The sequence below is a fragment of the Salmo salar genome, chromosome 15, assembly GCF_965601325.2.
Source record: "Salmo salar chromosome 15, fSalSal1, whole genome shotgun sequence".
NCBI classification, from domain to species: Eukaryota; Metazoa; Chordata; class Actinopteri; order Salmoniformes; family Salmonidae; genus Salmo; species Salmo salar.
In genome coordinates, this window is record NC_138305.1 from 8,118,884 (window position 1) to 8,132,500 (window position 13,617).

The following is a 13,617-nucleotide window of genomic DNA, read 5'->3' on the forward strand; positions in this document are numbered from 1 at the left end:
ATGGACAGGGCGACCCGATCCTAAAACGACATGGACAGGGCGACCCGATCCTAAAACGACATGGACAGGGCGACCCGATCCTAAAACGACATGGACAGGGCGACCCGATCCTAAAACGACATGGACAGGGCGACCCGATCCTAAAACGACATGGACAGGGGGACCTGATCCTAAAACGACAAAAACCAATGATTGCAAAGTTAAACCACACAACTATGCACAAGGACTACTTTTAACAATTTACACCTGAAAATGTTACTAAAAACCGATTTACCTGAACAGTGCAGATGCAAACTTTGGTAACAGAATAAAGGTTTGTGTTTGGCGTACATTTTAAAGTGAAAAATCTGAGTCTCAGAATCATTCTGTTACTGAGGAATTGCCCAAATACCGGCAGTGTTTTTTATTTAATTTAATTTTTTTGTAATCCAGGCAAGTCAATTAAGAACAAATTCTTATTCACAATGACAGCCTGGCAAAAGGCTGTGAGATACCTCTGCAAAATATGGTTGGTTACAGTTGAGTAAAATATTAGGTTACTAGATTGTTAAATCATTGTTGTTAAACAATGTTACTACAGTAGGATGTTAAATACTTGATTGTTGCAACTCAAATAGGCCTACTAATAAAGATTCTCAAATCGTTAGGCTATTTCTTAGAGGGAAATTTAGCCTATTTAAAAACAAAACTTGATGGTACAGTTACAGTATATAGGCTATAGCATAGCCCTAAGATATAGGCCAGTGTTTCCCCTAATTTCATTGCCACCACTCCCCCCAAAAATATTTAAAATAATTTGATGAATCTTCAGAATCTGACCTTATTGCCATTATCTCAATAAAAAATAATGTCAAATCAGGTAGGTATTGGCTAATTTCTGTCTGAAAGAGGTAGCCTATGTTCAGGAAAATATCAGAGATGATCAAACAATTTATTATGGATCTCCATTAGCAACTGCCAAAGCAGCAGCTACTCTTCCTGGGGTTTATTATGGATCCCCATTAGTTCCTGCCAAGGCAGCAGCTACTCTTCCTGGGGTCCAACAAAATTAAGGCAGTTTATACCATTTTAAAACATTACAATACATCCACAGATTTCACAACCCACTGTGTGCCCCCAGGCCCCTACACCACCACATATCTACAGTACTAAATCCATGTGTATGTATAGTGCGTATGTTATCGTGTGTGTGTGTGTGCATGTGTCTGTGCCAATGTTTGTGTTGCTTCACAGTCCCCGTTGTTCCATAAGGTGTTTTTTTATCTGTTTTTTTTAAATCTGATTCTACTGCTTGCATCAGTTACTTGATGTGGAATAGAGTTCCATGTAGTCATGGCTCTATGTGGTACTGTGCACCTCCCATAGTCTGTTCTGGACTTGGGGACTGTGAAGAGCCCTCTTGTGGCATGTCTTGTGGCATATGTGTAACCGATGTGAAATGGCTAGCTAGTTAGCGGTGGTGCGCGCTAATAGCGTTTCAATCGGTGACGTCACTCGCTCTGAGACCTTGAAGTAGTTGTTCCCCTTGCTCTGCAAGGACCGTGGCTTTTGTGGAGCGATGGGTAACGATGCTTCGAGGGTGACTGTTGTCTGTGTGCAGAGGGTCCCTGGTTCGGGGCGAGGGACGGAAGCTATACTGTTACATACGCATGGGTGTCCAAGCTGTGTGCCAGTAGTTTAGACAGACAGCTCGGTGCATTCAACAAGTCAATACCTCTCATAAATACAAGCAGTGATGAAGTCAATCTCTCCTCCACTTTCAGCCAGGAGAGATTGACATGCATATTATTAATGTTAGCTCTCTGTGTACATCCAAGGACCAGCCGTGCTGCTCTGTCCTGAGCCAATTGCAATTTTCCTAAGTCCTTTGTGGCACCTGACCACATGACTGAACAGTAGTCAAGGTGTGACAAAACTAGGGCCTGTAGGACCTGCCTTGTTGATAGTGTTGTTAAGGCAGAGCATCGCTTTATTATAGACAGACTTCTCCCCATCTTAGCTACTGTTGTATAAATATATTTTGACCATGACAGTTTACAATCTAGTGTTACTCCAAGCAGTTAAGTCATCGCAACTTGCTCAATTTCCACATGACTTAATACAAGGTTAAGTTGAGGTTTAGAGAATGATTTGTCACAAATAAAATGCTTTTAGTTTTAGAAATATTTAGGGCTAACTTATTCCTTGCCACCCACTCTGAAACTAACTGCAGCTCTTTGCTGAGTGTTGCAGTCATTTCAGTTGCTGTAGTAGCTGATGTGTATAGTGTTGAGTCATCCGCATACACAGACACTCTGGCTTGACTCAAAGCCTGTCATTAGTAAAGATTTTTAAAAAAAAAGTAAGGGGCCTAGACAGCTGACTTGGGGAATTCCTGATTCTAACTGGATTATATTTGAGAGGCTTCCATTAAAGAACACCCTCTGTGTTCTGTTAGACAAGTAAACTCTTTATTCACATTATAGCAGGGGGTGTTAAGACATAACACAAACACACACGTTTTTCGAGCAGAAGACTATGATCGATAATGTCAAAAGCGGCACTGAAGTCTAACATTGTTAGTGGAGAATCAATTGATTTCCCTCAGTTATTCTACATCACTCTCCCTTCTAAAACGGAATACACGTGTTCCTGAGAGAGTCGGATCTTTCAGGGTCATAATTGGTAATAGCTCCAACCATTCAATATCTAGAGCCAAATCCATCGCTAGAAAAACTACATTTTACCGCTCCGTTTGTCCCAGACACTAAAAAGGTGACTCGCGTAACCACGGTTCTATGAAGTAGCGACGCATTCAACTAACTGAAGAAAACACATTCTTTCAGATTGCCGCGAGCCGCCAATGACTACATTATGCAGTTCACTACGACCAAACTCAAAATTCTCACCTTAATTGAGTGAACAATTGTAGGTCTATAGCCAGCCTTGTTGGCACTAGTGGAGAACATTAGCCATATCCCCAGTGAGTCAGCACTGCACTCTTTATCATTGTTGGGTCAGTGCTACTTAAAGTTAGTCTAAAAACAATCATTTTCTTCTCCAGTTTAGACGGACGTCATATTCTATTTGTATCTCCACCTCTCATAGGCTGATTTTATGGACAAGTCATTTTTATTGATCTTGCTTGTCAGTATCAGCAGAGTAGGCAACCCTGTAATTTGAGGTATTAAAAAAAAAAGAGAGATTCTGCTAATGTCTCCAGTTATACACTTTAATGCAGGGATTATCAACTAGATTCAGCTGCAGGACGATTTATTATTGAGCGGATGGTCGGGCAGAACATAATTCCAAATCATTTTTAAGACTGCAAATTTATCTCAAGATGCACAAACAGATATAATATTTCACTAAAACATTTACAAAACCTTGCTTTGTATATGATCACGTATCTCTCTTATGCACAGAAATCCATTTTGCAGATGCTCTTATCCAGAGTGAATTACAGGAGCAATAAGGGCACAAACAGATTTTTGTGTTTTCTGACATGTATTTCTCACAGATATGAAAGATATGGTCCCTATGTTTCCGAAACAGTACTGCAAGAAACGCCTGTTAATTTTCAGACCGGGCTTTTGGGGGCTCTTAAAGTCCCCACCGGTGAATAAGATATTATCATCAATGGGCACTAAGCGGTTAGCTTTGAACGCATCCCATTCATGTCAACATGCCAAGGTGATGTGGCCAAAAGTATATGGACACCCCTTCAAATTAGTGGATTCGGCTATTTCACATGAAATTATTTAGCTCTGGGAAGGTGTCCCCCAAATCTAACTCTATTCCTGTTGGGCCCTGGTCAACAGTAGTGCACTATATAGGGAATAGGGCTCTGGTCTATAGTAGTGCACTATATAGGGAATAGGGCTCTGGTCTATAGTACTGCTCTATATAGGGAATAGGGCTCTGGTCTATAGTAGTGCACTATAGAGGGAATAGGGCTCTGGTCTATAGTAGTGCACTATATAGGGCTCTGGTCTACAGTAGTGCACTATATAGGGAATAGGGCTCTCATTTGGGATTTATCTTCTGTGGTTATTTATCTGTTATATTATCTTAGAGATGGTGACAAAGTGGCGATTGGAAACGGGTGAACACACACACGGCCCAGTGATCCAGAGCCAGTTCATCACGCAGTGCCTTGGTATGTTTATGTATGTGTGTGGTTTTGTCCCAGGCAGCACTTCAGCTGGTGTCACATCAGATGTCCCCCACTGTCATTCTCTGGTGCCAGGCGTAGCTAATCTAACTTTATATAGTAGTACACACACACACACACACACCAGCCTAGCAAACTTTTCAATAGAGGCAGCTAATCCCAAAGAGCTACAATACTACCTGAACCTTTACTTTGATCATGGCCATTCAGGCGGTACAAACACACACCAGGGTCTCCGTTATGAGAATGTGGCGCCAGACATTTAACCGGCAGCATTTCAAATTTACTGGACATTTGAGAAAATGTACCTGACCCACACGTAACCTGATTAGGGCGTCCACCCACAGTGCTCAGAACGACAAATCACATTTTAGATGATGTTAATTCATCTTAACAGAACATGCAAGTCGATGATGCAATGACTGTTCACATTTACTTTTCCTCAGAAAACAAGATGAGTAACGAACAGCAAAAAAAAAACACTAGCTTATGCATAGGCGGTGTGTGAGTTTCAAGTTTGTGGAAGAAAATGGTCACCATAAAAAAAACTTTTATAAAAATGCACTTTTATAAAGCATTCAATGCATCATCTCATTTACAGACTTATGTAAGATAGCCTACTATTTGTGATGAGTAGATTGGATAGTCATCACGTTGGCTAATAATATAACCATACAGACAGTGGCCAGTCAAATTCAAACACTAACATTTATGTTTTAAAGGACCATAAAAAAAAATGTAATAGTTCCTATTATGCAATTGTTTCTAGTCGCCACCAGATGGCAGTGTATTGCCACAACCTCATGGGGGAAAAAAACATCACTTCCTTTACAAGTTGTACTCAGTATGTGTTTCACTCCATACATGAGTGGTCAGGACTGATGATGTTGACTGATTTTCTTCACAGGAACTCAGTGAAATCTTTGAAGTTGTTGTTTTTATATTTTTTGTTCAGTGTACATGGTGATATTAAAAATTGTCTTTATATTTCACAACACTTTTTTTTTTAGGTCCCACTGGCTGTCCCAACACATAATGACATGAACGTAAATTCTGACAGTGTAAAAGGCCCTGAGGTTGATCCTAAAACGCTGTATTCTAAACCAATTTGAAGGGGAAAACAAATTGTTTGATAAGATCAAAGATTCTCTCATGGGACACTATTTACATTTTAGGGGACCCCACATGGGTTCCAGACCCCAAGTTTGTGAACCAGTGTACTACTAACCTCTCTCTCCCTGCTTGCTTCAATGCTTCCTCTCTCTGTGCATCTCCTTTGCAGCCTGACTCAACACTGTCTGTCTCACTACTCTTTGTAAAGCAATGTTATTTTGTTATGAGAACTTATAGCAGCCCATATTTTGATTATAGCTAGGTTAATTTCAGTCAACTACTCCTGCTGAGGTCAGGCTCTGTACAACATTAGCTTCTAACTCCATCCTTCTAGCCAGCTAGTGATAACTAGCTACCTGGCTTCCAGCCAGAGCCCTGGTCTTGAACAGACGAGCTAGATAAGACATCTGACTGAAATTCCAGAGACTATTTACCAGTTGTACACTTATTCTCCATGAGTCATAGGGGGTTGTAGCTCAGTTGGTAGAGCATGGCGCTTGCAAAGCCAGGGTTGTGGGTTCGATTCCCACGGGGGGCCAGTATGTAAAAATGTATGCACTCTACTGTAAGTCGCTCTGGATAAATGACTAAAATGTAAAATGGGGTTTTTGATTGAGGAATGTCTGTTGACACAAAATGAGTCGAGGGATGTACCCCCCCCCCCCAAAAAAAGATACTTGCTGTAGCAGTTTTGCACGATGCCTCATCCTACGAAACTACACTTCGAGTTAAGCTTCCACAGGCGTTTGAGCATGCTAGATAATTAGCACAGGTTAATTTCCTCTTGTCTTCTTCCATAAACATGGCCGTGTGGAACACTAACCCTATCAAGGTGTGTCAATTTAACCTCCCCACCTCTGAAATGCATTTCACGTTGATATGAAAGATATGGTCCTTATGCTTCCAAAACCGTACCGTAAATGATACCGTAAAATCTTCAGACCGAAACCGTCGGGGATCTTAATAAGTGACTTGCGTGAGCTGAGAGTCTGGATACTAGCATGTTATTTAGCAATGTGTGGCTGTCAGGCAAGGGAAGTCTTCAGCTAAACAAATATAACAACACTATTTGTTAAAATGCCAATTTACAAGAAGAAGAAAAAATAAAGTTATGAAATAAATGCAGATATGGCAACATGACATTCACATGAGCCATTTCTCTAGATAACGTTGAATATTGAACATAAACTAGCAAGCTAACGTAATTATGAAGGAATTGAGGTCCGTCGTTCTGGCTAAGCCCGAGTAGAAAACTTTAACACACGACAGAGACAAAACACCTCATTTTCACTTGATCATGTGTCTTACCTTGTTTTCACTAACGCTGTCGGGATCCGCTGCCCTTCCTCTCATCCTTAACTCAGTCATGTCCTTCCTCCTTATAATTAACTCAACACATTAAAACAACAAGTTAATAAGAGGATTTTCGGCTACCATGAAAATAACCGTCCGTTTCTGCAATATGGATGTATATTGTGACAGATTATTAAGTAAAGTAGGAACCTTCCTCTCAACGGAATGTGTGCTGTTTGTTTTATCACCGCAGTTCGGTGTCGCTGCGGTGAACGACCAGCCTATCCGACGTCTCTCTCTGACTGACTCAACGAGGGAATTCTATTAACCTGAACCGCGGGGTTGAGATGATTTATGTCCCGTGAAACGGCAAAATGTGGTAAAGGAGGAAGCGCCCTCTAAAACAAATCTAATAGTAATCTGTGACGCTTGGTCATGTTGTTAATAAAGCAGCATGATGCGTCCAGAATTATACAAACATATATACACAACATATATTTTCCATAAAATCATTCAGTGGTAAGGCATTTTTTTTTAAGCAATCACTTTTGCATGTGAAAACAGAACTCTACTCATAGGCTACCTCATTTTTTTTTGTTTTGAGCCAATTTCATCACGGCCTATGACCAGGGTAACCTGGCTCACCCCCGGGAGGCAGATCGGTTCCAAAACGAATGCAAACACTGGGGTAACCCGAGCATGATAATCGAATCCCCTCAATACTGGCTTGAAATAGCGCTGCTTCTTCCGCTCTGCAGTGGCGACACAACAGCGCAGATGGTAGTACAAAGATAGGACTGCATTGTTGACACTATTGCATTTTCCGTGAAGTTATTTTCCTTTTGATAGCCAATCATCACGCGACCTATAGTAAACGTTTATGTAAATTGTGCTTTTCATTTATCGAAGTGTAAATTAATCCTGACGCCAAAGAGTTGGACATCTACTCTTCTCAAAAGGTTCTACTAATACACATAAAAGAGAAACCCCTTTATGTTCCAGAAAGTACCCTTTTCACCCCACAAATAATAATTTTAGAACCCGTGGTATGAAAACGGTTCCATATAGGATGCATTTTAGAACCCTTGTCCCTGTAGCCTGGTAGGTAGAGCTTTGGGGCAATAACTGGAAGGTTGCTGGATCGAATCCCCGAGCTGACGAGGTAAAAATCTTTAATTCTGCCCCTGAACAAGGCAGTTAACCCACTGTTCCCCGGGCGCTGAAGATGTGGATGTCGATTAAGGCAGCGCCCCGCACCTCTCTGATTCAGAGGGATTGGGTTAAATGTGGAAGACACATTTCAGTTGGACAACTGACTAGGTATGTCCCCTTTCCATGTACAATAACCCATTTAGAACACCCTTACTTCCCTCAAACCAGGATATAGGATAAACCAGTGCTATATATTTTTTATTTAATTTAACATTTATTTAACTAGCGACGCTGGGCCAATTGTGCGCTGCCCTATTGGACTCCCAATCACGGCCGGATGTGATACAGCCTGGATTCAAACCAGGGACTGCAGTGACACCTCTTGCCTTAGACCGCTGCGCAACTCGGGAGCCCATTATATTACATTCTAAAGTATGGCTCTGGAATCAACGTGTGTCAACATAACAGCAGCATTGGTCTACATACATACATTACCAATAAAAGACACATACACACAGCTCTAATTGGTGGTAAACAGCAAGTATTTAATGAAATGATACGTACCAGATCTATTGTATTATTGTTACAGTTTCTGTAGGGGTTATTCTACGGTTCTTCTCATTGTTGTACTGAACACATATATACAATGAACATTCAGCTATCATCACAGATTGCACACTAGATACTGTAGTAATGCAGTCTAATACAAGACCATCAAAATAATACATTATTTAAATTTGATCAGTCCTTATTTTTTTTTCTCCCATAAAGAATACAAAAAGGCCACCCAGAGTTGGGGCACATCTCCAGCACTCCCATCGTAACTGTACACCGACCTATCGCTTGGGGGGTTAATAATGGCTTAAAACAACTCAAATGCGTTGAGAAAAAGAAGAAAAAAAATCACGAAAAAAATTATTAAAATAAACCCTAAAAATAATGCAGTTAAAACATGTACAATGCAACTGGACACAAAGTCAGTTGTGTTAATCCACACAAAACACGTAACAACTTCCTGACAGAAAAATAATAATAAACACAAAATTAAAAACCCAGTTAATAATTGCATAAATACTTTATACAGTTCATTTCACTCTGGAGAAGAAATGCACCCTTTTCTTTAAAATGATAGCCTGACAACATAAAATTGCATTCGATAAAAATCCTGATTCTTATTCCTCTCTAAACTTTTTTGTTATTGTTTTTTTTGTACATGGAGAAGGTGGAAATAATGAACTCAGATGAATAATAATAATAATAATAATATTAATAAGCCATCTGGTTTATTTTGAAGTTGCTTAGTAACAGACATGTTATCAGCTGGCTGCTATGATACAGTACATATTTAGAGTGATTTACCAATAGTGATAAGAGTGCATATTACACGGAGGGGGGGAAAGTCGTCGCACTGTAATCAATTATTAACTACTCATTGACTGCACTTGTGTAACAGCTCTTTAAGTGTTTTAGCTGTCAGAAGAGACTCTCCAAAAAAGTAAAAAATAAAATTAAAATAAAGTGTAAAAATAAAAAGTGATTTCTAGTAAAGAAAGCAGCACTTCAATGCACCGTTGCCCACAGCATCATCAACATACAGAACACGACGAATGAACGAGGAGGGATACAGATCGATGACGAACCATGACGAAAACAAACTATGTTCGTATTTCACGGTCCCCACATATACATCGAGAAATATTCCTAACATACGCCACACGTAGCTAGCTAACGACATCTAAGAGTGAAATGTGACGAGCAAATCGCTTTTCTTGTGACCGACAGAGTGGATTTCATGCTGCAATCAACTACAGAGATCGTCCTCAGTCAAATATATATAGTAGATGTAAAACACCTAGAACATTTTAGATTATCTCTCACTAACACACACTACTGGGTCTCATCTCTAGTTTCTACCGCTGCTGTTCCATAGGTCTCATCTCTAGTTTCTACCGCTGCTGTTCCATAGGTCTCATCTCTAGTTTCTACCGCTGCTGTTCCATAGGTCTCATCTCTAGTTTCTACCGCTGCTGTTCCATAGGTCTCATCTCTAGTTTCTACCGCTGCTGTTCCATAGGTCTCATCTCTAGTTTCTACCGCTGCTGTTCCATAGGTCTCTCTGGTTAACTGGGTCTCATCTCTAGTTTCTACCGCTGCTGTTCCATAGGTCTCTCTGGTTAACTGGGTCTCATCTCTAGTTTCTACCGCTGCTGTTCCATAGGTCTCTCTGGTTAACTGGGTCTCATCTCTAGTTTCTACCGCTGCTGTTCCATAGGTCTCTCTGGTTAACTGGGTCTCATCTCTAGTTTCTACCGCTGCTGTTCCATAGGTCTCTCTGGTTAACTGGGTCTCATCTCTAGTTTCTACCGCTGCTGTTCCATAGGTCTCTCTGGTTAACTGGGTCTCATCTCTAGTTTCTACCGCTGCTGTTCCATAGGTCTCTCTGGTTAACTGGGTCTCATCTCTAGTTTCTACCGCTGCTGTTCCATAGGTACCATATTAGAATCAATGTATAAAATAGTGTAATGCTACTCTTTCTCATCCACTTAGCTGGGGAGAGCAGAGGTCGCTGTACAGTAATGCTATACACTATCTCTACTATACAGCTACTACAGTAGCATAGCAAGAGCAATACAGTAGTGAGATGTGGTCAAAACAGATGAATCTATCACACATATACTGTATATACGATCTATATTCTATTTCAGATGATGAACCCATGATGATTTACACCTCACAGCATCTCTCAGGTGAAACTCTGGTAACATCTCCACCTCACAGCATCTCTCAGGTGAAACTCTAGTGACGTCTCCACCTCACAGCATCTCTCAGGTGAAACACTGGTAACGTCTCCACCTCACAGCATCTCTCAGGTGAAACACTGACGTCTCCACCTCACAGCATCTCTCAGGTGAAACTCTAGTGACGTCTCCACCTCACAGCATCTCTCAGGTGAAACTCTAGTGACGTCTCCACCTCACAGCACCTCTCAGGTGAAACTCTAGTGACGTCTCCACCTCACAGCACCTCTCAGGTGAAACTCTAGTGACGTCTCCACCTCACAGCATCTCTCAGGTGAAACTCTAGTGATGTCTACACCTCACAGCATCTCTCAGGTGAAACTCTAGTGACGTCTACACCTCACAGCATCTCTCAGGTGAAACTCTAGTGACATCTCCACCTCACAGCATCTCTCACAGATCAGCGGAGGCATCACATAAATCTTGCTATGGTAACAGGAAGGAACACCTAGAAGCTGAACTCGTTATTATCTTCTACGCTGCTACTCTGTTATTATCTCTGCTGCTAGTCCCTGTTATTATCTCTGCTGCTACTCTCATCTCTGCTGCTACTCTCTGTTATTATCTCTGCTGCTACTCTCTGTTATTATCTCTGCTGCTACTCTCTGTTATTATCTCTGCTGCTACTCTCTGTTATTATCTCTGCTGCTACTCTCATCTCTGCTGCTACTCTCTGTTATTATCTCTGCTGCTACTCTCATCTCTGCTGCTACTCTCTGTTATTATCTCTGCTGCTACTCTCTGTTATTATCTCTGCTGCTACTCTCTGTTATTATCTCTGCTGCTACTCTGTTATTATCTCTGCTGCTACTCTCTGTTATTATCTCTGCTGCTACTCTCTGTTATTATCTCTGCTGCTACTCTGTTATTATCTCTGCTGCTACTCTCTGTTATTATCTCTGCTGCTACTCTCTGTTATTATCTCTGCTGCTACTCTCTGTTATTATCTCTGCTGCTACTCTCTGTTATTATCTCTGCTGCTATTCTCTGTTATTATCTCTGCTGCTACTCTGTTATTATCTCTGTTATTATCTCTGCTGCCACTCTCTGTTATTATCTCTGCTGCCACTCTCTGTTATTATCTCTGCTGCCACTCTCTGTTATTATCTCTGCTGCCACTCTCTGTTATTATCTCTGCTGCCACTCTCTGTTATTATCTCTGCTGCCACTCTCTGTTATTATCTCTGCTGCCACTCTCTGTTATTATCTCTGCTGCCACTCTCTGTTATTATCTCTGCTGCCACTCTCTGTTATTATCTCTGCTGCCACTCTCTGTTATTATCTCTGCTGCCACTCTCTGTTATTATCTCTGCTGCCACTCTCTGTTATTATCTCTGCTGCCACTCTCTGTTATTATCTCTGCTGCCACTCTCTGTTATTATCTCTGCTGCCACTCTCTGTTATTATCTCTGCTGCCACTCTCTGTTATTATCTCTGCTGCCACTCTCTGTTATTATCTCTGCTGCCACTCTCTGTTATTATCTCTGCTGCTACTCTCTGTTATTATCTCTGCTGCTAGTCTCTGTTATTATCTCTGCTGCCACTCTCTGTTATTATCTCTGCTGCTACTCTCTGTTATTATCTCTGCTGCTAGTCTCTGTTATTATCTATGCATAGTCACTTTAATAACTCTACCTACATGTACATACTACCTCAACTACCTCAACTAACCGGTGCCTCCGCACACTGACTCTGTATCGGTACCCCCTGTATATAACCTCGCTACTGTTATTTTACTGCTGCTCTTTCATTATTTGTTACTTTTATGCACTTTTTATTTTTTTTACTTAACACTTATTTATTTATTAAAACGACATTGTTGGTTAAGGGGATTGTAAGTCAGCATTTCACGGTAAGATCTACACCAGTTTGTATTCGGCGCATGTGACAAATAACATTTGATTTGATATGATAGTTTCTCCAGTCTTGATAAACAACAACAATAACATAATCTGGGGGGGGGGTAGATAAATATTGAAACGGTAGCTCATCATTCATACTACTCAGCGTTACGCTACATGATATATATATATATATATCAAAACAATTTGGCAAAAAATACAATTAAAATTAAAAACAACGCAATCTCACTTTAATGGCAATCGCTTGACACTGTGGGCAACTCACAAATCAAAATTCACACATTGTAATAAAAAAATATAAAAAGAAATGAAGTCATTGCATAACTAGAAACTGTAATGTCAACCCACAAACACTTATTATTATTATTTTTCTAACATTCATAGTCCCCCATCATTATCATCGTCCACATCCCAAATAGCACCCTATTCTCTATAGTGGACTGCTCTTTGCACCCTATTCTCATAGGACTCTGGTCAAAAGTAGTGCACTACATAGGGAATAGGGTGCCATGTGGAACATAGCAGTTCTCATTCCCTCTGGGCTTCCGTGACATTATAGACTAGTGATTAGTCACAATTACTTTTTTTTTGTCCTCAACAACCATTAATATAATATTTTTTTCTCAGTTTTATTTTATTTTTTCCCCCTCCTGCTCGTTAAAAAGGTAAATGTTAAGTATTTACAATATAAACAAGTTTTGAACTGAAGGAGTTTCCCCCCATCCTGTTGGTCTGTAAGATCTAAAGGTGATACACGGAGGAAGGAGCTGAGGGTCGTCAGCGTTTTATTTTGTGACTGTGAAAGAAAACGAGAAATGAGATTGTTAAGGAATCCTCCTCCTCTCCTCACACTCTTCTCTCTCTATTCGATTGGCTTTTTCTATCCATCCATTCCCCCCCGCCGTCCCCCCAGTCGTCTTCATACTAAACTAACTACCACAGTTACAGAAACAAATCGCCACAGTTCAAATCGGTGATCCCTTTTAGTCTACGTCAGTCAGTGCGTTACATGTGGTTACTGGACAGGTGTGTGTAGAGGGGTGCACAGGTAGGGTATTTTGGGGGAGGTGGGGGGGGGTGTGTGCGAGAGAGAGAGAACGGGTACAACATAGGCTTTCCGCTGTAGTGGTGTGGGACCAAGGACCTTGGTTAGTTTCTGCATCCGTCCTCAGCGCTGCGCTCGTGCTGCAGGTTATAGTAACAGTTCTGACAGACCCTCACCGGGGATGAGATCTTCAGACGCTTG

At 40.9% G+C, this 13,617-nt stretch overlaps 2 protein-coding genes across 3 annotated transcripts in view; both read right to left on the reverse strand.

Annotated features, from left to right (window-relative positions):
* LOC106570914 (phosphatidate cytidylyltransferase 2) overlaps window positions 1-6,859 on the reverse strand; it is a 35,380-nt gene extending 28,521 nt beyond the window's left edge. For both annotated transcript variants that reach the window (XM_045695417.2, XM_045695415.2), the window contains exon 1: window positions 6,575-6,859. In XM_045695417.2, the coding sequence (XP_045551373.1) occupies window positions 6,575-6,634 (60 nt within the window). In that variant the 5' untranslated portion in view covers window positions 6,635-6,859. The remainder of the gene's footprint in view (window positions 1-6,574) is intronic.
* A 1,373-nt stretch (window positions 6,860-8,232) lies between these two features.
* The window catches only part of LOC106570917 (WD repeat and FYVE domain-containing protein 3), a 292,588-nt gene continuing 287,203 nt past the window's right edge, over window positions 8,233-13,617 (reverse strand). Inside the window, exon 62 of the mRNA XM_082961602.1 lies at window positions 8,233-13,617. This exon is cut by the window's right edge and continues 24 nt beyond it. Within this exon, the coding sequence (XP_082817728.1) occupies window positions 13,521-13,617 (97 nt within the window). The 3' untranslated portion in view covers window positions 8,233-13,520.